The sequence below is a fragment of the Triplophysa dalaica genome, chromosome 2, assembly GCF_015846415.1.
Source record: "Triplophysa dalaica isolate WHDGS20190420 chromosome 2, ASM1584641v1, whole genome shotgun sequence".
Taxonomy (NCBI): Eukaryota; Metazoa; Chordata; class Actinopteri; order Cypriniformes; family Nemacheilidae; genus Triplophysa; species Triplophysa dalaica.
The window spans coordinates 20,464,442-20,491,179 of NC_079543.1; the positions used below are offsets into that span (position 1 = coordinate 20,464,442).

Below are 26,738 nucleotides of genomic sequence, written 5' to 3' on the forward strand. Positions count from 1 at the left end.
CCAGCAAATTGGCTGAGTGAGGAGAAGCAATAAACCGGGACTAAAACACGCAATTAATTACAAGCAGCAAGGACTCAACGGTGATCCTGAGACTTAGATAGTAATGAGGTGTTCCTGGACTCTGTAAATGTTGCTTGGAATTGAATTTCCTGATATTGTAGGCATTCATCTTGCTGAGTGTTTTGCCACTCATTAGGGCACGCTACGGCGTGCTCACGTGATGTTCACGTGGTACAGTGACGACACGTCCATATAAAAAACAGTACATACTTTAGGGTCATAGTAGGCGAATTTGGATGCAGCAAATGAAAGAAATTAAATGGTGGGGACAACGTAATAACGCATAAAATTTCACAAATAGTGCAATGTGCACTATAAAAACGTAGATGGAGATTCGTAGATGAATAATTACCAGAGAATACGTTTTTAATAAAAAGTTTGGTTAGATGGTGTTTTTTCATATTGAGCGACCGTATGTTTAGCCTACTTCTGGCGATTGTATATGCTTGCAAATAGCAGATGATGTCTTATTTCGTAAGTATCAAACTTGTAAGTATCAAACCTTTGTTAACCACAGAGTTTTTTTATGATCTTCCAAAACCAGTGCGGTGCTAACTTCCAGGTTGGCCAACAAAAATAAATCAAGACCCCAGCAAAAAAAAGGGGGGGAATGAGAAATGTATTTGTCAAATCACGTTTATTCTTACACAAGTAAAACATACAGTATACAGCACTAGTTTGCTTATAAATAATACAATTGAGGCCGTTCTGGTATGTGATCCACTACGCAAGTCTAGCCACAAGACACACATTACATAATTTTATCAGCACATGAATGATGTGCGGGAGAGAGAGAGAGTCAAATGCTTACTAACACAAAATAAAAGTCATGTCGCCTAACAACTGTCAGACAAGAGGGAAAACTTTCGACTTCAGATACATTTATTTATTTCGTAGAAGACCATCCCCGCCCCCTGAATCAACGTAAAAGCGCCTCTGTTTTCCACGCCTTCAAAGGCACGGAAAACGGCAAGAAATCCGAGATTTTCACCGGATGCATGATGTCTTTTTCGCTCGGAACACGCTCGGCGATAACAACAGCTATGATGAGTTATACGTGTGATAAAATGGTGGCTGGAAACAGTATGATCAAAGGTAGGATCCGCTAATCGTTTATTTAAGATCGCACTGAATCATATGACAGTATGTGTTGAGTAGAATTAACGTTAAAGTTGCAGCAGTGGATCGGTTATTTTTGCTGCAAGAGCTATAACGTTAGTCGAATGTATAATTGAATGCTTCGATGTTTTTGTTTGTGTAATGTATTGCGTAAAACTGCTAGCTCTTGCTTTGTATCTGCGCGCGCACGGCACGTTGGGATTGAGTAACGTTACACTATGTTTTGCCAAACGTGACAGCGTCGCATAGTTTATTTATCTTGTCCCAAAATACAACATATATTCACGTGTGACCATTAATCATGGTTCTACTGTAGTACTTCTAGTTTATCCAGGAGGTTTGTGGATTCAAATGGTAATTTATCTGCCAGAAAACATAGTAATGCACTTTTCCTGTGGCTTATCATATATGGCTATAAACGAAGAAAATTGTGTATGCTATTAGATCTTGATTTTAAGTTTATAATATCTCAGAGAATGTTCAATTATATTGAATATTCAATGAACATAACATTCTCATATTTTGAATTATGCCTTCAGGTGATCTGCCCAGGTGAGGTGGCATGGTCCATACAGATATGGAGGTGGGAAGTCTGCCTGTTGAACTATGGCGCCTCATCCTGGCATACCTGCCTCTACCAGACCTGGGCCGCTGCTGTCTAGTGTGCAGAGCCTGGCGTGAACTCATTCTGAGTTTGGACAGCACTCGCTGGCGCCAGCTCTGTCTGGGATGCCCCGAATGTCGCCACCCGAACTGGCCCCGTCGTCCCCACCTGCCTCCACCCTCCTGGAGGGAGGCTCTCCGTCAGCACTCTCTCGCCAGTCGCACCTGGACCCAGAATGGCTCTGAGCTCCACTCGTCCGCTTGCCTCCATCTTTTCCGGCGACGGAAAGATCGCAGGGTTTGGCACGTTGGGACAGTTGCAGGGGGTGGTTATGAGACGCTAAGAGGGGCCTTGGCTGCGGCAGGGCCGTACGATAAGGTGGTGCTTCATGCGGGTGTGTATGAGGAACAGGTGGAGGTGGCTCTCAAAGTGCCGGTGGAGATTGTTGGAGTGGGGAAGTTGGGCGACGTGTCGTTGTTGGTTTGTTTTGACCAGCAGTGCCCGACAGCGAGGCTGTGTAATTTAGTGTTCATGCCAGGGTGGTTTTCACCTGTGGTTTATAAGGTAAGCTCACGTCCAAAGATTCTGTCTAAGAACACTGACAACAGTTTGTCATTCGTTATACATCACAAGTAGCTGGAAGGGATAGTTCACCCTAAAATGAACCGTCTGTCCTCATTTTTTTACACTAATGTCTTTCCTCCATTAAACCCACAAGATTAATTTATGAACAATATCCTGGCCTCTTTTTTCGAAGTGAAAGTGAATTTATACTTGCCATGAAAGAAATTCAAAACTCCATGTCTTTGAGTAATAGACCAAAATGTATGTTATTTTTCAACATAATAATATTAATGATCATCATCTCCAGTGTGCTGTTAACTGTAGAAACAGGATAATTTAGTCTTGAGAATCATACCAGACCTATTAAAGAAGTTTAGACCAGATTTTTTGTTTTGTTCAGTGGCTTGTGACCTTTTGAAGCTTGATAGGCACCGCCCTCATTCACTATCATTTTCATTATCAAATTTAAGATGCCCTTCAAAAATTCAAGTTGTGTGAGACCGCATAAGGTGAATATATTTAAAATATTTAACCTTCTAATCCAACTGCAAGCATATTCTTATGCTTCATATCACTGCTGTCCTTCTAATACCTTGTATTTCCATATTTTGTCGTTTTTATTTTTTGCCATAAATCATTATTATTAGTCATTCTTTGTATTTGTTACTAGGTTTTACAAATATCTAACCATGAAGTGTCAACTGTGAAAACACAGTATTTAATCATCCAAAAAGGACAGTGTTCTTTTTATTTCTTGAAAAACTTTTGGACATTTAAAGTTTCAGAAGGACAGTGACAATATTAAGGTTATATGTCTCCAGTGGTGATTTTTTTGTGCTTGTTTTTTTCAGTAACAGGTTGATACTGAAGAATATCAGTTATTCGTTATGACTAACAAAATTAGACATTTAAAGGAACAATATGTAGATGCATTAAAATATCCAAAAACCACTAGCACAGTGTTGTATATTTTGATAATTTATGGATGTTTAAATTAAACAATTATTTTTACTAATTGTAACGTCCTTCCTCATCTCATGAAAAAAAATTATTTCAATAGGCTTTACGCCGAACATCACATACAGAAAATCGAAACAAGTCTCATTGCATCCGCATTATATCTTTTGGATGCGCTACATTAAAAAAATAATTTTTAATGAGCTACCAAAGGTGATCAAAATCAATGCCCATCACATAGACCAGGGTGTTCAATTAAAGTTCCAAGAGTTCGGTCTTTATATTTTCTTCCAAATGGAGTTTTTGACAGTATTTATTTTGAAAATTACAAATTATTTGATAAATTTAGCCCAGTTGGATATACTGTATATTTAAATATATGATCTTTAACAGGCTATTTATTTTATATTTTGATATCCACACAGTATGTTTGTTTGTATTGTTGGCTCTATGGCTTTAGATGAATGCCCTCTTAATAGAGGTCTATAAAATTATATGTGTAAATAAAATGAACTACTGACAATATACAAACAGCAAATGAAAAATGCTCTCATCATAAACGGAAAACAAATTTACTTACTAAATTAGCTTTTCCTTTCCATGCCATTTACCAAAACAACATCCATCAGAAATAATTTCTCAATTACGACGTTCATTCTAAAATGTGAACCTGCTTGTGAAAACCCAGCAAAAGTGTTTAACAGTTGGCAGATGTTAGCAAATGCATTTACTTGAACAAAAACCTGACACACAACAAGCCTGCTCACTGTTCCTTCTCCCAAATGCACTTGTGACTACTGAAGAAAAAGACATAAAATAGTTTCCTTTGTTTAGTTTCTGGCTGATAGTTAACTACAAATTGTATAACTAACAAAGTTAGCTAGCATACCCTATGCGTTCAGAAGTAAACGCTACATGAAAAATAACCTTGTTCCCCAGTTTCTGATTTGGGCACGTGTGAGATATTTTTAGACACAAATCATAATCCACACCAACAAAAGACAGTAGTTTTTAATCTTTAGTGTTATGAAGTGAACCGTGTGCATTTTTGATGATCATTTTATTTCAGTCCGCTTGTTTCATTGTGTTTAACTACAGGTGTTGTCAGTGTTTTTGTTTGGCAAAGGCAGCAGGTATGTGTTAAAATATCAAATTGGAGACTGTATTCTATCGATTGTGGCACTAAATAAAGATATAACTGCAAAATATCAATTACTTAAATGTTCCTGAGAGCTCCTGTGATGTGATTCTCCATTGTGTAGACGCGTGGGTCAATTAAAATAACAGAAATAGTCCGGTTTAGTCACATGACTTTTGACTTCTACCCTATGGCAGTGGTTCTCAAACTTTTCAGATCAAGTACGTAACACCTTTACTAAAATTAGTTGTTTCAAGTACTACCTAATGACCGCCATAGAAATCACAAGAATAAACATTCAAATTAATAGAATAGCTGTGAAACTTCATCTTAGCACCTGTGCCCGGTTGTATAAAGCACCTTGCATTTTTCCCATAAGTGTGATACTTAAGGGGTGATTTCTCTTTACCAAAGACAATATAAGAAAAACTTAATACAGCTTAAGGTATATTTAAGGGCACACTTAAGGGAAAATTACACTTAAGGTGCTTTATGCAACCGGGCCATGGTCCTTCAATTCTAATGTATTATTAATAAAACAAACACTTATTTACTGCTGTTTTCAAACTAAAGAATATGTTGTTTCCATGTTTGTCAAGTCAGTCTGGAGTAATTGTGGACACAAAACACATTTCTGTGTACTGTAAGCATTTATATGGGGGATTTATTAAAGGGCAAGTTCATCACAAAATCAAATTTGTGTAATTTGTACTCGCCCATATGACGTTTAACATGTTTTGATGGCCTCCTCATAGAAATAATGGTTATAGTTGTTGTCAAGGTCCAGAAAAGTAATCGACCGAGGAATTCATACTATATAAATTTGCATATAGGCTGATATGTTTCCGTATTTATCTATCATGTATTTTTTGAAATTGTATTTCAATTTCATTTGAAATTGTATTTAAAACACGTAATGAATATAAAAATATATTGTTTTTAATTTCCTGTCATGTCACGTACAACCAGGGGTCTCTTCAAGTATTACTATTAGTACACGTACCACAGTTTGAGAACCACTGCCCTATGGTGTCATGTTCGTATAATCGATTACTAGATCACTAGAAGAACCTTCATCATTCAGTGTTTCTCCACAGTGTCGTCAACCAACGCCTTTGTTGTTGTTATTTAACTTCTATAGTAGCAAAAATGACATATAATGCCTTTAAAAATAATGTCTGTTTTTATGGTCATTTCATATTTTGTCTTTCCATAGACGTCCTCGGGTCATGTCCAGCTAGACAACTGTAACTTCGAGGGGTGTCAACTGCACATCAGGGGGCCCGGAACATGTCAGGCCCGCTTCTGCTCCTTTGCCCAGGGAAGCTCTGCCCACTTTCTGGGTGTGGCCATCAGTTTAATGGACAGCTGTGAATTCTCAGGGGGAGATTCCGCTTCTGTCACTGTGGAAGGTGCTCCTGTCTCTGAACGTAACTGGGCGTACAAACACCTGGTCGCTTTGGCCAAGACCTTTACCGTGATGACTAATAATGCATCTACTGATCGAACCAAACACGAGGGTAAAGACAGCTCAGAAACGGATAGTCCTGGAGACACAACCTTAGAAGGAGTAAACACGATGGAGGACTGGAACAAACAGGAGGTAGATTGGGAAACCAACTGGACGAAACTGAAAAAAGGAGATAATCTCATTCCAGGTCAGGACGGCACGGTTATTGATGAAGATGGTATGGAAACATCAAGTGAATCAAGCGAGGAAGAAGAAGAGAAGGATAGCGAGAAAAACACAGCCTTTAAACTATCATATGAGCAACATGGGCTGGCGCATCTCTCCAAACCACATTTACCTGATTCGTCTGCTTTGCCTGAACTGTTGAATCTGTCTAGAGAACTACAGAGGGATGCAGAGGCAAGGGAATTGGCCACATCTGTTCAAGGCTGCCTGTTGCGTCACTGTCTGCTGCGGGATGGAAAAGGTGGTGTGCACCTGTGCAATCACGGTCAAGCTCGACTGGAGGCCAATGTGTTCAGAGGACTCAACTATGCAGTGCGCTGCATCCAGAATGCCAAAGTGTGTAAAGCATGTTAACACAGTGTATATAAAAGTTTGTTTTCTTATGTTCCAAGGGCTCAGTTGGTAGAACGTTGGATAAACGTGCACTGCACGTAAAGTAGTGCAAATGTGTTAGAATCCTATGGAACATACATACATAAATGTTCTGTTTACCTTGGGTGCTTTAAAGGGATGGTTCACCCAAAAGTAAAACATTTTTTAAAAGTCTTTATTTACCCACCCTCTTTTCATTTCAAAACCTGTATGACTTTCTTTCTACTGCAGTACACAAAATAAGATATTTTGAAGAATTTTGGTTACCGAACAACGGCGGTACCATTTCACTTCTAAGTCAATGGGTACCACAGTTGTTAGTTACCAACATTCTTAAAAATATCTTTGTGTTTTGCAGAAGAGATGAGGTAATCGAGGTTTGAAATGACAAGAGGGTGAGAATATGATGACAGGAATTTACTTTAAATGTACTTTATAAAAGTTTCTGCTTAAATGCATAAATGTACAATAATGTAAAGTTCTATGTTAAAGCGGGCGTGCAACACAGGGTTTCTGCCAATCTCATATTAATCTTGAGTACCTATAGAGTAGTATTGCATACTCTGTATTTTCGAAGAGTATTTAGTTTGATCACATTTATAAAGGATAGATACAGCTTTACGATTGTTTCACCAGTTTCACTCACAGCATGCGGTTCATGTCAGAATGCATAAAAACACCGTTGCAGGGCCGCTTTAAGTATGTCTTATTTTGTTATTGAGTTGTATATTTCATATGGATTGTTTATTACCATCCTTTATCTATTCACTCTTATCTTCTTTTCATATCCTATTTCTTCTCATTCTCTCTTTACCTTTCATGATGTCTGTGTTTCTTCCTGTTAGATGGTAATGTTGCGTAATGAAGTGTGTGGGTGCAAGGCGTCTGGTGTGTTCCTGCGACTCTCTGCCCAAGGTCTCATTGCAGAGAACAACATTCATTCGAACGGAGAGGCGGGACTAGACATCCGCAAAGGGGCCAACCCTTTCATACTGGTACAGATTTATAATTAGTATTTGTAATAGAGCCAGCTCAGTTCGTTTTGTACTTGGTAGAGCGTAACTGTGGACTTATTTTGGAATATTACTTTCCCTTTTTTCTCTGATTCTCATGTTTCTTGGGTGCAGTGTAACAGAATCCATAGCGGCCTTCGTTCCGGAATCGTTGTCCTGGGCAACGGGAGAGGTTCCATTCGCAGCAACCAGATCTACAGCAACAAGGAAGCTGGCGTTTATATTCTTTTTAACGGCAATCCTGTTGTCAGGTATTGTCTTGCAAATACTCATAAATGTATAGTTGTGTAATAAAACTGGGAAGTATGGACATCCGATAAAGGTATTTTTTTCTCCCTCCATTACAGTGGAAATCACATTTTCCAGGGGCTTGCAGCAGGCATCGCTGTCAATGAGAATGGAAGAGGACTGATCACTGGTCCGTAAGACTGCAGTAACTTTCTAAAAATAAAAGTTGTTTATAAGTTACTCGCCCTCATTTCATTCCAAATCTATGGACCTTTCGTCTGCAGAACACAAAATATATTTTGAAAAAACTAAACATAGGACCCCCTTGACTTGCATTGTATGTACACAAAACCATCAAGACGTTTTTCAAAATATCTTATTTTGTGTTCCACAGAAGAAACGGAGTCGTGCAAGGTAAATAAATGAACAGTCCCTTTAAAGGGGTTTTATGGTGCGAATACGTTTTTTCTGTGTCTTTGGCGTGTTATAAGTTGCTCATGCATGTATTAGACACGTAAAATTGCAAAAATTCAAGTGTCAGAAAAAAATCTTTCTAAAAGCGAATGCTCACCCATGCCTTGTGTAACCACACCCCCACAAATCAACTTCAGTTCGTGGTATGATTTGACTTAGACTGCCCAAATCTATAAGCAAGGTGGGCGTACCTGTCAGTACAATTGCTTTGGAAACTGATGTTCCAAATATGGTAAGAGGCATTGAATTTCTGTCACACGCTTGCAGTATTCGACCAATCACTACACAGTGTTGCACTGGCCAATCATAGCACACCTCGTTTTTCAGAGGGATGAGCTTTGTAAAAAATCTGCGTGATTCAGAGAGGTGGGGCAAAGAGGAGATACATGCACAGTATGTGGACAATACAGCCTTTTTGAATCTTAAATAGTGTATACACATTGCATTACATCTAAAACAAACGGTAATATTCGTTTCAGACATGTCATATGACCCCTTTAATATTTCTTAGGTATTTTAAGCACTATACACCTTAAAGATACACAAAATCAACTACATCTACTCTGTATTTGATAGAGAACGTTATTAGGCAAAATCAATGGGGAGGTGCTGACATCCGTCGGGGAGGAGATCCAGTCCTGCGCAATAACTTCATCTGCTATGGCTATTCGGATGGTGTGGTGGTTGGAGAGAGAGGGAGGGGTCTCATTGAAGGCAACCACATATATGGTATGCGCTTGTTATACTTTATTTGTTTACTTTGACATTTACTAGTAATTTTTCTGTCAGATGTCATAAGCAATGTTTCCATCCAAAGTTGCGAATTTAACGAACGTTTCCTTCCAATGAGTCAAATACTTTTCATAGTATCAAATGTATTAAAAAATGCAAGTTGCAATAAGAGTTGCAACTGACTGTAGATATTTTTCGTATATAATAACTTTCACTTCACAAAGTGCAGAGGAAATGCAATAAACTTTATCGGTCTGCAAGTCATGATTAGTGTCGTTGTCATCCGTTGACGCCAAGTCACTTTCTCAATGCACATCAAGCATAACTTCAAAGTAAATTTAGCTCATATTTTAAACACATTTTTGGAGTTTATGCCCCTTTTGGGTTTCCATTGTGTTTTTGTGCAAAATACCAAAATGTGCATTAAGAGGTGAATGAAACATGGCAATCTGGAGTTGTATTTTGGACCAATGGGGTTTCACTGTGGGCGGGGCTACCTATAACATGAGAGACATCATAACCTAAACAGCCAACAAGTACCTTGTTAACACATGTATTAAGAGCTCTGATCACAAATGGTCACCTGAGACAGCTGTATTAACATCACGTTACACCTGGTAGTGTATCCTGTGACCACTTGTGATCAGATATTGAGGGGAGAGAGGGATCTCTGATTACATGTCTACACTCATCATTTGCTCCGTTAATGCATATTAATGAAGCACAAAAACACTGAGTGCCTGTAATAACAAAACAAGGTGATCTGTCGCTCTATTTTTGTAGGTAACAGAGGCTGTGGGGTGTGGGTAATGTCATCTAGTCTACCTCAGCTCATTGGAAACTACATTACTCACAACCGCATGTACGGGCTGGCCGTGTTCTGCCGGAAGGATGCAGATCTGACAGTGAGCCGAGACGGCTATCGAGAGAGAGGAGTGGTGGTAGGAGAGAGGGACAGAGGAGGGCCGGAGAACTTCAATGAGGAAGGGGAGCTGATGGCATGGGAAAGCGACATCGACAGCGAAGAAGAGCGATTCTCCTCCCGTAGACCAATCACAGTTGCTTTAGTGGAAAACAACTGCATGAGTCACAATGGAGGTCTGTTAGTGTTTGACTTTCATCTTATGTCCCCTTCTGAATTAGTGTCTGGAGTGTACAGAGTAAATCGTTTTCTTAAGTTTGAAAATCTACCAGAACCAAATCCTGTTGAGACACTACGTGTTCTAATCTGTGTGACATTTCATTTAAAACCATGTCTCTGTTCTTCTTGTGTCTCTTCAGTGGTTGGAGTCTATGTGAAGAGCAGCGAGCCTCTGAACGTGGTTGCTAACATGGTAAACAATAACAGAGGAGCCGGCGTGTCAATCATTCAGAGCGCTCAGCTGACTCGTTTAGTCGGCAACTGCATGCTCGGTAACGGCTGGATGGGCGTGACCGTGGACCGAGAGTGCCGGGTGGAGCTCCGTGGCAACGGCGTCTATAGCAACGGCTGCCATGGGGTCTGTTTCCGGGGCGATGGGCTGATTGTGGAAAATGATGTGGTTGGAAATAATTCTGTCGGGATACGAGTGATGGACAACACGGATGTTAAAGTTTGTTATCGTTTCTCATTTACTAAATAAAATGGAAGCAATGTACTTTAGGTCACTTCGGACAAGACGCTAACTTCGGTTTGTGTTTTGCAGGTGTTGAGGAATCGTGTTCAGGCAGTGCGGGGTTATGGGATTTCTGTGAAGGAGCGGGTGCGTGGTGTGGTGCAGGAAAATTTGGTTTATCAGGGTCACCCTACGAATACTAAAGCCCCCATACGAACTAACCCACGGAACCAGGAGTGTGTTGTACTTAACAATTCCCTGCTCACCCCCAGGTTAGGGACACTCGCAGATATAAACATCCACAAATATGCTGTAGCGTGAAGTGTTTTACTCTTCTTGTGAATAGAACATGTTAAAGCAGACACAGGGTAACTGCAACAGCGGGCACTGAGTGATCACACTAAACCAGCTTTAGTGTTATCTTGTCTTTCGATGATGGCCATAAGTAAAAAAAATTACTAACTTGGTTGTCATTAAAAGGAACAGTTCACCCCTAAAAAAAAATTCTGTCACTATTTATTCACATTCGAGTTGTTCCAAATCTGTGTCCATTTCTTGGACCCCATTGACTACCATAGTATTAAAAATTACTTCATATTTATTTTGTTCTGTTGAACACAAAATAAGATATTTTGAAGAATGTAGGCAAGCAAACCATTCTGGAGCACCTTTGACTCTCATTGTCATTTTTCCTACTATGGTAGTCAATGGGGTCCAAGAACTGTTGGTTACAAGTATTCGTCCAAATATCTTTCTCTGTGCTCATCAAACAAAGAAATGTATACAGGTTTGGAACAACTAGAGATTGAGTAGTTCATGACTGGATATTCATTTTTGGGTGAACTGTTTCTTTAAGTCTAATTTACACAAAGGGATGACATTTACATCCAGACGATATCTCATTTACCCTGAACTATAAAGCCTTGTGTAGCTATTTAATGGCTTTAATGCATCAGGTATACTGAATTAAGGGGTGGTTTCCCACACAGGGATTAGTTTAAACCAGGACTAGACCTTGGCTTAATTGGGACATTTAAGTAGTTTTTTACAAGCATGTCTTACAAACATGCATTACAGTTGTGCATCTTGAAACAAATCAATGGCACTGCTGTATTTTAAGTCGTGTCAGTGAAAGCAGTTTTCAGTTTAGACAGCTCTTACATTTATTTAGTCTAGGCCTAGTCTTAAACCCTGTACGGGAAACCACTCCTAAATGTTCTAATTGTTTAATGGTTGTAATTGAACATTCAAACGACAATAATTTAGCTTTTAATAATAGTCAATGTGTGTATTTACTATACACACCATTATGAAACCATCAAATATGAAACAAAACATGAAATGTGTGAAGCAGCCCTTACACTTGACATTTTACTCTCTCTCTTTTCTAGATCACAAATCCTTTGGGCTTTGGAAAATCCACCTCCCCGTCCTCAGAATACTAACCTTTCTAGTGTCCCTCCCTCAACAAACCCCGCTCACCTCGCCATCACCATGACAAACAGAATCACTGCCTCCGTTGAAAGCGGTTGCCATAACAATGGCAGCATCTTCTGCTCTATTCTATGAGGAACAGGGTTCCATGGCCTCTTCAGATTGACATTTATTAAATAGAGCCCTCGATGTGACCCCCAAACCACCTGGAAACCATGTAATAATTTCCAGAAAACCGCTCAATTGTGCTGGGTTCAGAAGAAAAACAATCAAAACATTTTTAAAGCGTAACTGGATTAAGCCTCAATTGCGTGTTGTTGCTCAAAAAGCACTTAGAACTACTTTACAATATTACGTTTAACCAAAGGTAGGTAGTTTGGTCCTTCTGAATCAAACTATGAAGGGTTGTGACCACTTTTTTCTGTTACAAATCCACTTGGATCTGAAGAGAAGCTGGTCTGGGATCAGTGGTCGCTGCAGCTCTTACTATTATATCACACACCTGAAGTCTGATTCGATTGTGCACATTTGTGTTGGGAAGATCAGATCAGGCTTACATCTCAATTTTCTGAGACAGACTGTATCATTAAGAACTGATGGAAGCAATTTAGCATCAAATCAAGGTACTTTACTGCTTTTGGTTCTAAATCATACATAATTTCATAACACATACTGATTTATCTGCACAGTGAAATTAATGGGATAGTTCACCCAAAAATTAAAATTCATCCTTATTATTTCACTCACGTCACTCCAAACCTGACTTTCTTCAAAGATATTTTGAAGAATGTTGGAAACCGAACAACACTGGCCCCCATTGACTTTCATTGTATGGATAAACCCAAAACATTTCTCAAAATATCTTATTTCTACAAATATCCTTGACAGAAGGAAGAGTCAGGTTTTGAATGACATGAGGGTGAATTAATGATTTTCAATTTTGGGTGAACTATCCCTTTAAAGCCTTGTTTTATAACTTTGGCCGTAAACACAAATTCAAAAGGGAGAAAGAGATTTTTCTCCTGATTTTCTTGCTGTTCTCCCGAAAGAGTAGAACCAGTGTCGCAAATAGAAGATAAACAGACTCGTGCACCTTGGGAATTGTGGTCCTGCTGCTTCTGTTGTAATGAGTAAAACCATGACTGCACTCACTAGGGCAAAGATGCAGCGGGGTGGTTCACTCGCATCACATCACTTACTCGGCTAGTCTATTAAAATATTTTTGTGAACATTATTTAATTGTTGACCCTGCCTGAACTTACGGTTGCCAGAATTTAAACTTTTGGATGAACTGTCCCTTTAAGTCAATAAGTACACTCTGTCTTAAGTAATCTTTACGTTCAGATGTGAACATTAAAATAGACAATAACTTTAAGTATGTAAATAAAGATAAAGAGAACCTAAAAACAATCCAGACCTTGTAAGATCTGTCTTAAAAGCAATGCCCCTCAAGTAGTCAAGTAGAAGGGAAACTCAAAGCTTGAAGATAAATTAGTTGAGACCCAATGGCTACTATCAAACTATTGACTGAACACAACATACTGCCTAAACATATTAGAAACAGTAGTCATTATTTCTGTGCAATTTCAAACATTGGATACTATGATGTAGTACCTCATCATGTTGTACATTAAGTGGTGCCACTCATCATCCTGGCAATAAAAAAAGATCTTAATTTCTGGTAGCTCTTACATTTGTAAATATTGCAATATTTACAAATAAATTATTTTGCTACATTCACTTGTAGTTCATCACACTAAATTGTCATGTTGAGTGTGTTGCGATGTTGCATGATCTGTTGTATACTTCACATTCTGGCAAATATAGTAGGTCATCAGGTAATTTTACTGTTTTAATTGTAAAGTGCAATATGTATCTACAAAAATGTGCCTATTTTTACAGTATATTTTTTTTAATGTGCAGTACAAATATAATGTTTCTATCATTTTATGGCATCATGATTTGTGTGATCTGTTTTTGGACAAAACATTTTCTATTGCTATAATTTACTTTTGATAGTCAAGTCATCCTGTCACAGGCAACAATACTATTTAGTGTTAAGAATTAAAAATACAACATCTAGTATTTACTATAGACGGTGTCATTGGATACACACGCCTGCCCCGAAGTAAACTTCCGGTCTGTATTGTTATAATTTTTATTTATTTAAATTAATATTTAATTGTATATTAATTGTATTAAGTTACATTAAAACTAGTCAGCAGTTATTGATTTTTGTGGAAGTTTACGTTGTTGCCGCTGAAACCGTAATATAGTAAATTGAAAAGTAATAGTAATTAAACTGTATTCTAATTGTTTTGTAACAATAACTTTGGATCAATTATAGTATAGTTTAAGATATACTATAGTAACGTTCAAAAACCCTATAGTATCTAGAAATTTATCTTTAGTTTCGTATGGTAAATACAGTATTTTTTTCACGTGGGAGTGCTCATAATTAACATTGAAGAATTACACATTTTATATACAGTATAAATTGTATATCTGCATTACCAAGACAAAGTAATTCATCTAATTAGAAATCAACAGAGGACCAGGATCGAATACAAAACAAAGGCCAGTCCGAAATGCATTTTAATTTTAACTTCTTTACAACATTCAAAGTAAGCATCACAAAAACAGCAGAATTGAAATGCAGTGAAATACGCAACAACTCCAAACAGTTCATCTCATCTTTTTGCGTTTCCTGCTTTCGACGTTTCGCACATAGCGGACCAGTGGAACAACCAGAGAGGCAATCCTGTGGTCATCCTGGGTTCCAGTATCTCCTGTATTGCAAGATGGTTGACGGGACATAGTCAGCCCCATGCCTTTGGCCAACTCCAACATCCTGTACATAGGCATTAAACCGTTCAGAAATATGTCACCCAGAAATTAAAATTCCTCATTTACTCACTCAAAGGGGCTATTAGGGCTAAGCAAACAACACTGAACTTGATAAGTTCTGGCAAAGAGGAATATTCCACTTAACCTCATATAATGGTATAAGATATTAATGTATGACTGACCTGGCGTCACTGATGCCCAGGTCTCTGTGTAGGAGTGTAAGGTCAGCTGTCTGGTCACCCATGTGAAGCAGTAAAGCCAAACAGTAAGAAGCCAGTTTCATCCGCATGGACGTTGACAAAGTGTTCCTCAAGCTACCATAACAGACAAAAATTGCACTTATTGTCCAACATTAACAGAAAATTAGGTCAATTTCCTCAAGGACACATCTGCTACACACGCACCTGCCATTATGGAAACTCTCCACTGTGAAATTCTTCAACACTTTGTTGATGATGATTTGAGGACACCCTTCCTCAACACCAACTTGAAGGTATAAAAGAAAAAAGATATTTAGAGAAATCTGCAAAATCCAGAGTGGTTGTATAAAATATGAAATAAACACTTACATTTACGGTTTATGTTTCTCTGATGTGAGACTTTAATGAGGAAAGACAGATACCAGATGCACCGAGACAATCTTTCACGAGCTTTTTCTTCTTTAGGCAGGAACTCAAGTTGACTAAGAACAGTCTGCGGACTACAGAACACAAGCGTGAAGAAATAAATCCAGCAGTTACAAAAATTAGTCAGGAAACAAGAATATAAACTTGAAGTATTCAAGATCTCCTTACCAGCCCTCATCTTTCATCTTCTTCAGATCTTCAGGGGTCAGCTCTGCCATCTTCACACCAACATCCTTCAGGGCCTCAAGCTCAAATGGAGACAACACTTAAATGGAGTTAAGAATCTTGACAAAAAACACAGTTTGTTTGAAACGTGTGGTCCAACGATAGGAATAAAGAAAAAGAGGATACGCTTGTTAAAGGGGTAAACATCTTCTGGTTTGTCTGCCTCGGGGTTGCACGAAGGAAGGATGTTTGCTATATCTGTCTGAGCCTCTTTTTCAGCTACAGCATTCTGCAGAGCTGAGAGACAGAAAATAAAAGAGGAAATACCAAAAGACAATGAGACGAGTTCTTTCCAAGAGATTGAAATATCAGTTTTACAGATCAATCTGTGCATAAAGTATTTGTAAGTATCAGATTTGTGTTATTTGAAACACAAAATAATTTTGAAACATTAATTTTGTATTAAAGGTCCAATGTTAGCACAACGGCAACTGACGCAGGACAAATGTTTTTGCTTCTTTGCCGAATGAGATAAAGTATTTACAAAAGGTGCCAAGTAGAGCAGTTTGTCCGTTTAGGGCCGCTGTAGAAACAACATGGCGGATTCCATGAAACGGGATCCGCGATGTTCTTCTTTTATAGTCATTGTAAATACAATTCAACCTTTACTGTCCAATGCAGATAGGCTAATTAAAACCATAATATTGGAATTCCAACACCGAGAGTTACCTTCCACTCCTTTCTCATTTATGATGGTGTTGGCGGCAAAAGCCACAGCCTGCTGCAGTGTGTCATTGCCCACCTCATTGAGTCTTCTGGAGGTGAGCGCACGCTTCTGTTTAGTTGTCCCGAACGCTTCAATGAGAGCATCCACCTGACACAGAGAATACACAACAACCACAAGTCAATCAAATATTCACCATTGGATAGCCATTAATGATCACTATGATCCATTCCAAACATAAAAAATCTTCACAGAGTGGCATAATGCTAGAATGCTTTCTCCAACTAGCCAGGTTTTATTTGCAAGTTGTTTTGCGGGAGATCCAGAGGGAATTGGTGCACCTGGGCATGTCTCCTAGCAGGGGAATGTTTACAAGCTGTAGTCTTTCAACTCCCATGCAGAGTTAATAGTCCTGATAATCCTCCCAAAACATTTAACTAGTCTGATATCATCTCTCTGTTGATGGGGTGCACTGCGATGGTCTCAGCGGTGAAGAAATATGATTAAAAACATCACTGCTTTGTATTACATTTGTGACAACTTGTGAATCCTTCACTCACCTTTTCTCTGAACGTCTCAGCTTGTGTTGTGTTTTCATTGGCGGCATCCGCTTCACCTTAAGAGAGACGAAATCAAATCAAAGCTCAATGATTTTTTCTTTTATTGTCATTGAAAATAAGATACGAGGAACAATATATTTTAAATTACAACATTCTTGTTGATCATAAACAGTTTACAGAGAACTCAATTGTATAGCATATTTACCTGGTATTATAGGTTGCATAGAGAACAGCTGGGCATTATGAACTTTCATTTGCATGGAGCTCTTGTCAAGGACTCCCACAAAATACCTGATGACAACAAAAACTATCAGTTTAAGGCCAATTATTGTTTCTTTATTCATACACGTAAACATATAAGGCTCTTACCTGCACATGTTATTACATTGTAATGACGCAGAACCAAAGTTGCTTCCAACATATGCAAGTCTGTCTGATTCTGCGACCTAGAAACACAAAACTATAATCAGATTGATTTCAATGAAACCATAACACAAGCGCTATTACAAATGCAAACGCGGCCATACCACAATCCGTTTGTTTCTCTTTCTAGGGTTGACGTCATCTGTATGTTTCAGGAGTTTGATGTTCAGTTCCTCAGCATTGTTCACGTATCCATTCGAGAATTTAACTGTAAAGGCAGGAATGTGACTTAAAACAGAGAAATAACTGGTCACCGGCGTAAACAATCTCTGACCGTCATGTTATTTGATTAAGCAAACATGAAACTGCTTTGAAACGATGTGTTAGGTTAGAGCATGACAAAATAAATAAACATGCCTGACGTTAATGTTTGAACGCGAAGCTACATTCACGTTGCCGCATATAGACATTTTAAAACCAATAAATGCGAATGGATGAAGGAAAGACTTTTACTCTCAAAGAGTTATGCTGTTGCATTTTTACGAGGTTTTCTAATATTGAGAAGTTACCTAGAAAAGCATCTTGCCCTGTTTCTTCACATGGTTGCCAGGTCGCCGCCATCTTTACAGTTTGATCGGCCGTATAGCTCAACCAACAGCGACACCCAACGGTAAAAAAAACCCTGCAAGGACTTTTATTGTGCTTTTTATCTACAGAAATCAAGGAAGAAATAAACACGGAAGTAAAATACGAATTCTGCGTTTTATACCTCTGACCTGCTCTAACAAATCAATTAATAATTAATATTATGATCAAGCCATGTCATTAATTCACGGACACAATTTTACGTAAAAAAGTATATTTGTGCGCATGACACTGAATTTGCGTGAATTAATATTCATGAGTCAAGCAGCATTCGTCACAGTCAGTAATCCGGAAGTTCATTTTAGAAATGTTTCGTCGGCGCGTTCTGGTTAAATGTGAATTATTTGTCCTCGTCTGTGATGGTCAGGCAGTGTGATGGAGTCTGAACGCACATCGTCACCTGGCGTGCGTAAAAAAAAACTTTTCTTTTATTGTTTACCTTACATGTAAGGCATTGTAAGAAAACAGCTGTATCAAAGCTACGTTGTTTTCATTCTTAAATGTATTAATATGTCAAGCAATTTGTAACAGTAGACTAACCTTCCTTATCAATGGACCTCTTTCTAACAAGGCACCAATGACTAAACGTTTTTACTAATGGCGCTATTTTCTAGGTCGTTTAGCGAGTGTTCTGAGCCTTTTACAAAGTTTGAGTTGAATCGAGACCCCTATGAGAGTCGTTAATTCGCTTTATGAATTAGTACTTTGAAATGCATGACATCAAAGTAAGTGCAGTGATTGTGACATGGCACCTAATCTGTGTATGTGTTTGTGTTGTGTGTGCACGCAGATCTCAAATGTAGATTTTACACAAAGTACTGACGATGACCCTTTGATCGACGGGCCGTTGCTTTCCCAAGATGCACTCGAGTCCGCGATTAAGAGAGAGTTTCAAAAGTTACCCACTCATTGGGCAGTGGGGGTGATCTCATTTCTTCACGTGAGTTATAAGCAAATCCTTGTTTTCCACACGCACCGTTTTTATATGTCTGACAGAGATGTCACACGTACAGTGACAGCTCATAGTGACCACAGCTGTCAGCCTCTCCAGAGGACAGTAAGCCCATGAGTCATGTGCTTTTCTAAAGCCATACAATAGACATTTATCTTATATACTGAACACTCTCTGTGAGTGTTTGAAATGAGAAACTTTGAAATTCCCATCATTCCACATATTTGAACTGGTGCAGCAGTACACAAAGACAATGGCCCCTGGCTTTAATGAAACGTAGCACCATAAGTATTGTCACAAAAAAACTATATATGTATGTGGATTGGATTTCAGAGTTTGCTGTGGGGGATTCTCAGTGAATAAGGACTTACATTTCAGTCTGTTTCTCATACAAAGCTATCATAAGGTTTCAGTATACTTTATTGTGCATGGGAGCCTTTAGTTGAATAGAAAAAAAACTATATAAGAATTATTGAAGGTTTCTTCTTTTATGTTGTGTAGACAAAAAAGACATGAGATTTTGCACAAACGTCTGTGCAGTGTGATACAGGAAACTATATATGACAGCAGTTCGTAGGATGCTTCATGTGAGCATTGTGTTAACCACAGAAATAGTGCATCATTAAACTCATAGTGAAACCAAACTTTCACATAATTCTTTTTCTGTCTTCTTGCTATTTTTGTGTTGCAGGTGGTGTATGTGGCTTTGTGTGTTGTAATCACTGTGTTTTGCTGGGCATCTGATGAGCATTCGGCTCAGTGCACTGCAGCGCTGCAGGGGATCGACTCCAAGACTCTTGTGCTGCTGGGAAAAGTCGTATTGTGGCTGCTCGTCTTTATATACTACAGATTCGTCCAACATCATCACAGCGCTGTGAGACGGAGAGGTTACCTGGAATTCTACAGGGTGACCAGAGAATTGAAAAGTCTTCCTTTACTCATTCACTCTTCGGGTAAAATTACTTTTCACTTTATATGAATATAGTCACAGAAGTCTTATTTATACATTTCTGTTTTTCATCCTTCAAATGTGAAGATGAGCCACAATGTTTTAATTCATTTATAGTATTTATTTCATTCACTTATATTATGCTTTCAACATCTGGTATAAACTGCATACAGTGTGTTTTAAATGACCACTAGATGGCAGCACATAAGCAGTCGTTGGTTTCAATATATATGTTTTAAAAGTACTAAAAACAATTACATAGATAGGGTTAGGGTTATTGTATGGTATTGAACTACAATAAATTTATAGTAACAAATCATAAATCATAATTGTAAATCATCAAACCCTCACAAAAGATAGAATGTACCCCGATATCACATATCAAGCTTTTAATAGGCAATACTGTTATATACAGAGCAGGGTGGCATGTAGCAATTTACTTCTAAAACTTTGAAAGCTCCATATATTTAATAACAGTAAAGGAGTTTAAAAATAAAAATGAATGCTTTTAAAAGATTTGAAACTATTTCTTTATAAAGCCTTTAATACTTTGAAAAGGCTGTTGGAAACCAAGCGAACATTGCTATTGGCTGATATGTTCATTCTCCTCACACACAGGCAACGCAGCCATGCTGGCTGTCATCGCTCCATCCTCTCTGCTGGATGCAAATGTGAAGAATCTCTCTGTATATCTCCTACTTACCATCATCTGTCTGGAGCTTCTGCTATCTGTTATATGTCTGATGAGATACATAGGTAAAAACACATATACACACATTACATAGATTTAACAATCATGATGTATTTTGATTGATATTTTTGAAAGGAGCATAATAGATATGTAGCGTAGGGTCTAAAAATCAGAGACCACAAAGAAATGCAGTGATTTTACCTCAAAATACAGTTTCAGATAAAAAACAACAAAAAAGCAAAGTCATATTTAAGAATAAGATGTAAGTGAATGAGTTGAACTAATGAATTTTTTGGAACATTCAGATTTATGTGCTTGCCTGTTGGAATTTGGTAAATAAATACAAACCTGTAGAGCTCGTGCCATCATGCAATCATAGAAGCACAGATACACCAAAATTTTGATATTCACGTAGGTTTTCAAAGAATATCACTTAAACAAGTGAGTAAATATTTTATAACTAAATATAACAATAGCAGGAATGCAAAATACAAGCATCACGACCAGAGGGGTCTCCGACTCCTTGCGACCCCCACAGCAAACACACTTTACATCCTTCCCTTTCATACGTGCACACAAAATACATCTCAACAGATGTAGTGTGATTCTTCAATATGTTCCTAGGGGCTGTTTTTGCATTTTTCCACAAAGGACTGTACACACACACACACACACCTCCCCCAGAAGCCAACAAGCATGCATTACAATGCCCAAGCTCCTGTCTTAACCCCCTTCAGAAACACAATATGCAGCTGTTGTTCCTCTCAGATCGGCACTCTTAGTTCATCTCCCTGTGCGTTACTTTACCCTTTCTTGTGCTCGCCATTATACAATATCAAGCGATTTTCCATCCTCCCGCGGTCAGAGGTGGAAAAAAGAGAGAATGTTTGCGAGAATGCCAACGCGAGACTATGGGGGATGAGGTTTGTTATGGTCCCAAGGCTCATCTTTGCCAAAGGCAACCTGAAGCCACCCCACCCTGATACACCATGGCATTGTCTTTACTGTTGACGCACACACACTCTTACACACATTCTCGTATCAGTGCCTGGATTCCACAGATGATTAGTGAAGTGAAGCTTGACCGCTTATCTATCGGGACACACCCTCACTAGGTCACTTCATTCTCAATGAGCACTATCAGTAGATATCACATCTCATATATCACTCTCTATGAAGTTTGAATGTTGTGAGGGGACCATTTTATCCCCCCCTTTAATGTTTGTGTGAGTGTGGGGGAAAACTTATCTTAAAATCTGTTTAGATGTTAAGATATAAGAATCTGCGTGTAGATATAGATCAATATATCAATAAAACCATCAGAAACCTTTTGTGTGTTTGCACGTGTGAGATGTCATTAGTGCAGATTTCCTCAACAAACCGATTTTAGGTGCCGGTCATCTCCAAATCCATGTTCATTGCACTAACGAGTGATCTCTGCCCATTTAGTCGCCCCCTATCCATATATCCATCTATCTCTCCTTCTTCCTAAAGGAAGGTGCAGTTAGGTCAGAGTCATGCTTCAGGGTCTTTGAAGTGTCTTCTGTGATGTTGTATCTCTGCCTCGCTCTCTTCATTTGAACATGAATGCAGAGTTCTGTATGGGCCGTATGCCGCCTCCGCACTTCAAAGGAAGTTTAGGGCCCTTCAAAGGGGGCGAGGGAGGGAGGGAGGTGATTGCAACTTGCATTGTTTTACCGCGATGCACGGATGCGCTCGGCCCCCGTCACGTCCAAATGCGCTGCCGATGAATGAAATGTGAAGGAGTGAAGAGTGAGGTTATGAGGTGAAAGAACAGAGAGATAAACAAATTGGAGAAATTTAGAGGGATCTGAAGTCCACATTTGCATCTTGGATTTTATAAAGTATTTTATGAATTATGGACATGTTATGTTTGTCTATATATTTGTTTAAGATGAGGGCCAATTTGTGAAAATGTCCTCAAATATGGCACAACAATTTATAGTAGTTATAAGTTATAGTTTATAGTGCTATAAAATCGATTAATTGCGAAAAGAAATGTTTGTGTTAATGTAATATATTTTTGGGGCATGTATATTTATGCATTCAAATACACAAACATACATATAACATATATACATTTGATGAGTAATATAGATTTATTCATAATTCAATAATGTATATAATATTTAAAAACCATTTTATGTAAATATTTGTTATCTATACAAATGTATGTGTGTGAATTCATAAATAATGTACATAATAATATATATGGCACACACATATATTATAAAACACAAACATTTATTTTGGAATCGATTAATCGCGATCTCTTAGTTTATAATTATTTTGCTTATAATTGATTTGTGAGGACATTTGAAGAGATTCTTCCTTTTGGAAGTGTCATGATTTGGTCAAACCATGTTAACTTCAAATCGATGTTACATTACATGGGATAGTATGATAAAAACTGTGAAATTGTGTCGGTCCTTATTGAGATACAGTATGTGTGTGAGTTTGACCTATTGTGACTGTGTTTATTTTTATGGTGTATTTTGTGGAGGGAAGCACTACAGTTTAACAGCGATATGAGGAATGTGACACGTATATTAGAATAACTGACCCGCTATCTCTTTAAAAACATTCTTTAAAGAGTTTTCTTGATGTGTGGTGACAAAACCGACAAATCACCCTTAATAACCTTCCGACATTACATACTCAAACTCACACAAACACATGGACAACACAGTATTTGGTCTCAGATGATGTTTTAAGCATTATTTGTTATTTGGTAATGTAGTTGTCACTGAAGAACAAGAGAAAAGGTGTGCGTTATCTGTAAAGAGAGAATCCCTTCCTGCCCAACTCAATGGCCTGCTGGCCCCCATTTCCTGCAGGTGATTGAATAAAGAGCAGTTTTATCTGATTGGTGTGTTTGTGATGGGTTGGGCAGGTGTGGGTCAGGAACAACGCTGAGGTTTTTGTATGTGCGTGTGCTGTTTTAGGTGATAATGTTGTAATTAAATGTATTCAGAGACCCGGAGATGTTCTGATATTTTTCAGCCTTTGATATGTAGAGCATTGTAGAGATGGTTAAAAATCTCATGTTTGATCTCGGTTCTTTTTGATATTCTCATTCTTCTCGAACCTTAGGCGTGCATTTTTTTGTGTCAAAAGGTTATTTATTTATACAGCGCTTTTCATAAATTACACGTTGCAAAAAAGCATTGCTTCTTTCTATCCCAGCTTAAAGAAATAGTTTACCACAAATAAGGGGTAGTTCAATTTTCAGAGAAGATTTTCTGTCATCATTTGCCACCCTCAAGTTGTTAAAATTGTTTGTGTTCAGCTGAAGAGAATGAGTCATGTACAGTACATCTGCAATGACATGACGATGAGTCATTATAAGAGAAATTTTGGACAAACTCCCTGGTTAAAAACAAGATGGCCGCCAAGTTAAATTGTTTGTCTTTAGATTTTGCCCTCGTGTTAAATGCACATCAGTGCCAAATCCTTCCTCAGTACCTTCGAGTTGTCTGCCACCCTATTAGCCTTTTTATTTCGTTTTAGTTACGTTTTAATTACTTGTGAATTCTAGAGGAGGTTCTGTTTTCAGTTTCTCACTGAGTTTGCTTATTGCTTTTCTGTGGCAATAGAGAAAGAGTGAAGGCTCGATGATTGACAGACATTAAGGGTGTGAGAAAGGAAATACGGCAAGTGTGAAATCGCACAGTTGTCTTGCGTTCTCACACCCTACAAAACACGCGACACGCGCCAGCCACACTTTCCTTACTGTGAATAATATCTGCACTGAAATGAATTCTGCTCACATGCTGCATGTGTGTCTTCACACACCTAGCTCACGTTGCAAGATGTCTTTCACCATCAGACACGCATATACACAACAATGCCTGTTAATGTTTCTGTCTAGATTATCTCCACTATCGTTTTCAAATGGTAGTTATGAGTGTAATATATTTACAAAATTTCCATTAACACACAGTGCATTAAAGTAGGTTTAGTTAGCTTAATCCTGATTGGCTTTCATGATTAGACGAGTAAGGGCACTCTGTATTCTGTGCACAACTTTTTTTCCACCAATTTTCTTTTTCGAAAATTTACCAATTTTTTCTAGAAACATCCTCATGGATTCCCATACAATGATTTCGCCTATTCTTGATAAATATATCCGTTTTTTGATCAGTTTAAGCTCCAACAATTACCAGACCATTCACATTTGGAAAGATGACTATAAAGACAAAACAATACAAAATCGTTCAACATTTAAGAGAATACCTGAGTGCACATATACCGAAGTACGATATTGCTGGGAACTCTTACAGAACTATTTTTCCCACCTGTCGAATGATGTAACATTGACAGCCAATAAAAATCTGTAAAAATTTAAAGGGGTTGCACATTTAAATTATGAAATTGCTGCATTTGAGCCTAGAATAAACATAACATTGCCATCAGTTGGTGTGTACACCTAGTTATCTTTATAGCTGTTGTGCTTGATGTCAATTTTAGTCTGGCTATCTGAAACTACAACGTGAAGACGAATAGTGGAAATGTTTTTGTTGTACATACATTTAAATCAATTTTGTTTTATTGAAACCGTAGTTTAACATTTTTAATAGTTTTACGTGTTTCCCAGTGACTAGTATGGCCCACTTTGTTTTAATGACATCGTGCAATCGGCGTGACACGGATGCAAAAGGAAAATTGCCATATTCAGTCCTGCTTTATAAGAAAAGCCTAATGTGATGAGAAAAATGTTCACATTGTTTTTCAGTGCACGTGTTGAGGTTTAACAGCAAGAAGCCACGTCCTGATGTAAATGAAGAAGAGCGATCTCACGGCTGCTCCAATGATGTGCATACAGAGACAGGATTCAGGTAGACCCAAGGCCTAGTGTTTTCATAGCCACACACACTTACATTTCATGACATTTGAAACAGGTGCACGTGTCGTCTGTACTTCATTCCTCAGGGACGGCTCCAGTCTGGAGGAAGTGGTGGAAAAGCAGGCGGACCTGATTGATTATCTCAAACAGCACAACACTCTTCTGAGTAAGCGAATCCTCACCCTCAGTGCCCAGCAGATCCGAGAGTGACGTGTGCAAACAGAAAGGGTGACTCAGGGCTTTTCACAGATATGACAGGCTCTGAAGTGTTGTTGCGTGCGAGTGTGCGTTTATCTTGATTGGCATCGCAGCCGTGGCTCACTGATCAGAAGGCTTTTGGTGGGAGACGAACCCCGGTAACCTCTGTAACGACGGTCGCGCGTTTCCATGACAACAAGTCTGACTATACAATGGACGCAATTAGGAAGTCAAAAACCTCTCCTGAAGAAATGTTCACTAAGGATGCTCATTATAAGCTCTTGGGATAGCACGATCCTGATAAAGCCAAAAGCTTTATCATGTAACTGATGTTTTTCTGTGTGTGGATGTAAAGTGAATTAGGGGGAATCTCAATGACAAAAAGTATCGCACCCTAATTTACAGGAATGAGTTTAAGGGAAAAACAGGGAGCTGCAGTGGAGGGTCATATATTTTGTTAAGTCATTTGTTTCTTGGCTTTGTGGATCAATGCTGCTATTGTGTGTATAGATTGATCAAGGGGTGTTTGTGTTTAAGTGATTCTCAGAATGTTATGTCACATACTGACCTTTTAGTTCTTACGTTTGATAACACATGGACTGCTGTCTTTTTATGTAAATTAATACAAATAAATGATTCAAACTTTCTATTTTGGAATAAAGTTTTATTTAAGAATGTGTTTCTAGTAGATATTTTGTTTTTAATAAGCTCATTTTCGTGGTCGAATCCATAATATGATTGATTAAATGCCCACATAGAGATCTCCAAATAAATTCACTGCCTTAATGTAAATTCACTAATTATTCAGGAATTAATATGTGTAGTTGTTACTAATTATAGCAAAAGTTAACAGACAAGAAAACAGAATGATTTGTCACACCCAAACACATATCCATTCAATTACAGCTCTTAAAAAAACCTCCAAGTCTTTTATGTTTTCCTCTTTTTTTATTCAACAAACTGTCACCTTGGAATAATTAAGTTCTATCTGACATTTTTGTAAAAATGATTCACATACTCTTATTCAGTGACAATTTATTTACAGAATTAGATGTTTTTCTTTACGTCTTGTACATATGTACACTTGTTATTTTTTTAGAAAACAATGGGGGTTAATCTCTAAATTTAGAAGCTTAAAATCTTAAAACGGTTTAGAATACAGATA

The 26,738-nt window shown here is 38.2% G+C and overlaps 3 protein-coding genes across 4 annotated transcripts; 2 read left to right on the forward strand and 1 right to left on the reverse strand.

The window, feature by feature from the left end:
• Positions 1-337: 337 nt before the first annotated feature.
• fbxo10 (F-box protein 10) lies at positions 338-12,866 on the forward strand. Of its 2 annotated transcripts, none has more exons than XM_056734071.1 (11): positions 338-534; positions 1,719-2,347; positions 5,659-6,474; positions 7,356-7,505; positions 7,638-7,774; positions 7,871-7,941; positions 8,802-8,954; positions 9,741-10,055; positions 10,239-10,549; positions 10,643-10,824; positions 11,944-12,866. In XM_056734071.1, the coding sequence occupies exons 2-11, from the start codon at positions 1,742-1,744 to the stop codon at positions 12,119-12,121; spliced, it is 2,919 nt and encodes a 972-aa protein (XP_056590049.1). In that variant the 5' UTR covers positions 338-534; positions 1,719-1,741; the 3' UTR covers positions 12,122-12,866. The 2 variants fall into 2 exon arrangements, with proteins under 2 accessions (XP_056590049.1, XP_056590048.1); XM_056734070.1 differs by lacking the exon at positions 338-534 and adding an exon at positions 851-1,155.
• Positions 12,867-14,562: 1,696 nt separating this feature from the next.
• On the reverse strand, positions 14,563-17,971 carry polr1e (RNA polymerase I subunit E). Its single transcript, XM_056737557.1, has 12 exons — positions 17,841-17,971; positions 17,436-17,539; positions 17,278-17,354; positions 17,114-17,199; positions 16,909-16,964; positions 16,354-16,498; positions 15,811-15,921; positions 15,628-15,724; positions 15,403-15,533; positions 15,238-15,319; positions 15,016-15,147; positions 14,563-14,837 (listed from the first exon to the last, which is right to left on the reverse strand). The coding sequence occupies exons 1-12, from the start codon at positions 17,890-17,892 to the stop codon at positions 14,672-14,674; spliced, it is 1,239 nt and encodes a 412-aa protein (XP_056593535.1). The 5' UTR covers positions 17,893-17,971; the 3' UTR covers positions 14,563-14,671.
• A 104-nt stretch (positions 17,972-18,075) lies between these two features.
• tmem192 (transmembrane protein 192) lies at positions 18,076-26,250 on the forward strand. The gene is made up of 6 exons (XM_056737558.1): positions 18,076-18,321; positions 18,707-18,856; positions 19,560-19,821; positions 20,436-20,573; positions 25,265-25,367; positions 25,462-26,250. Exons 1-6 carry the CDS (start codon positions 18,292-18,294, stop codon positions 25,583-25,585), a joined length of 807 nt encoding a protein of 268 aa, XP_056593536.1. The 5' UTR covers positions 18,076-18,291; the 3' UTR covers positions 25,586-26,250.
• The last annotated feature ends 488 nt before the right edge of the window (positions 26,251-26,738 follow it).

Bases quoted from the DNA above. Each gene is read 5' to 3' on its own strand.
- fbxo10 (XM_056734071.1), top strand. From the start codon at position 1,742: ATGGTCCATACAGATATGGAGGTGGGAAGTCTGCCTGTTGAACTATGG. The intron at 7,775-7,870 runs GTATTGTCTTGC...CCTCCATTACAG, and splicing joins AACGGCAATCCTGTTGTCAG to TGGAAATCACATTTTCCAGG. The intron at 10,056-10,238 runs GTCTGTTAGTGT...GTGTCTCTTCAG, and splicing joins CTGCATGAGTCACAATGGAG to TGGTTGGAGTCTATGTGAAG.
- polr1e (XM_056737557.1), bottom strand. From the start codon at position 17,892: ATGGCGGCGACCTGGCAACCATGTGAAGAAACAGGGCAAGATGCTTTT. The intron at 15,725-15,810 runs GTATCCTCTTTT...ACTCCATTTAAG, and splicing joins TGTTTACCCCTTTAACAAGC to TGTTGTCTCCATTTGAGCTT. The intron at 15,534-15,627 runs GTAAGGAGATCT...TGTGTTCTGTAG, and splicing joins AAGATGAAAGATGAGGGCTG to TCCGCAGACTGTTCTTAGTC.
- tmem192 (XM_056737558.1), top strand. From the start codon at position 18,292: ATGGAGTCTGAACGCACATCGTCACCTGGC. The intron at 18,322-18,706 runs GTGCGTAAAAAA...GTGTGCACGCAG, and splicing joins AACGCACATCGTCACCTGGC to ATCTCAAATGTAGATTTTAC. The intron at 19,822-20,435 runs GTAAAATTACTT...CCTCACACACAG, and splicing joins TTTACTCATTCACTCTTCGG to GCAACGCAGCCATGCTGGCT.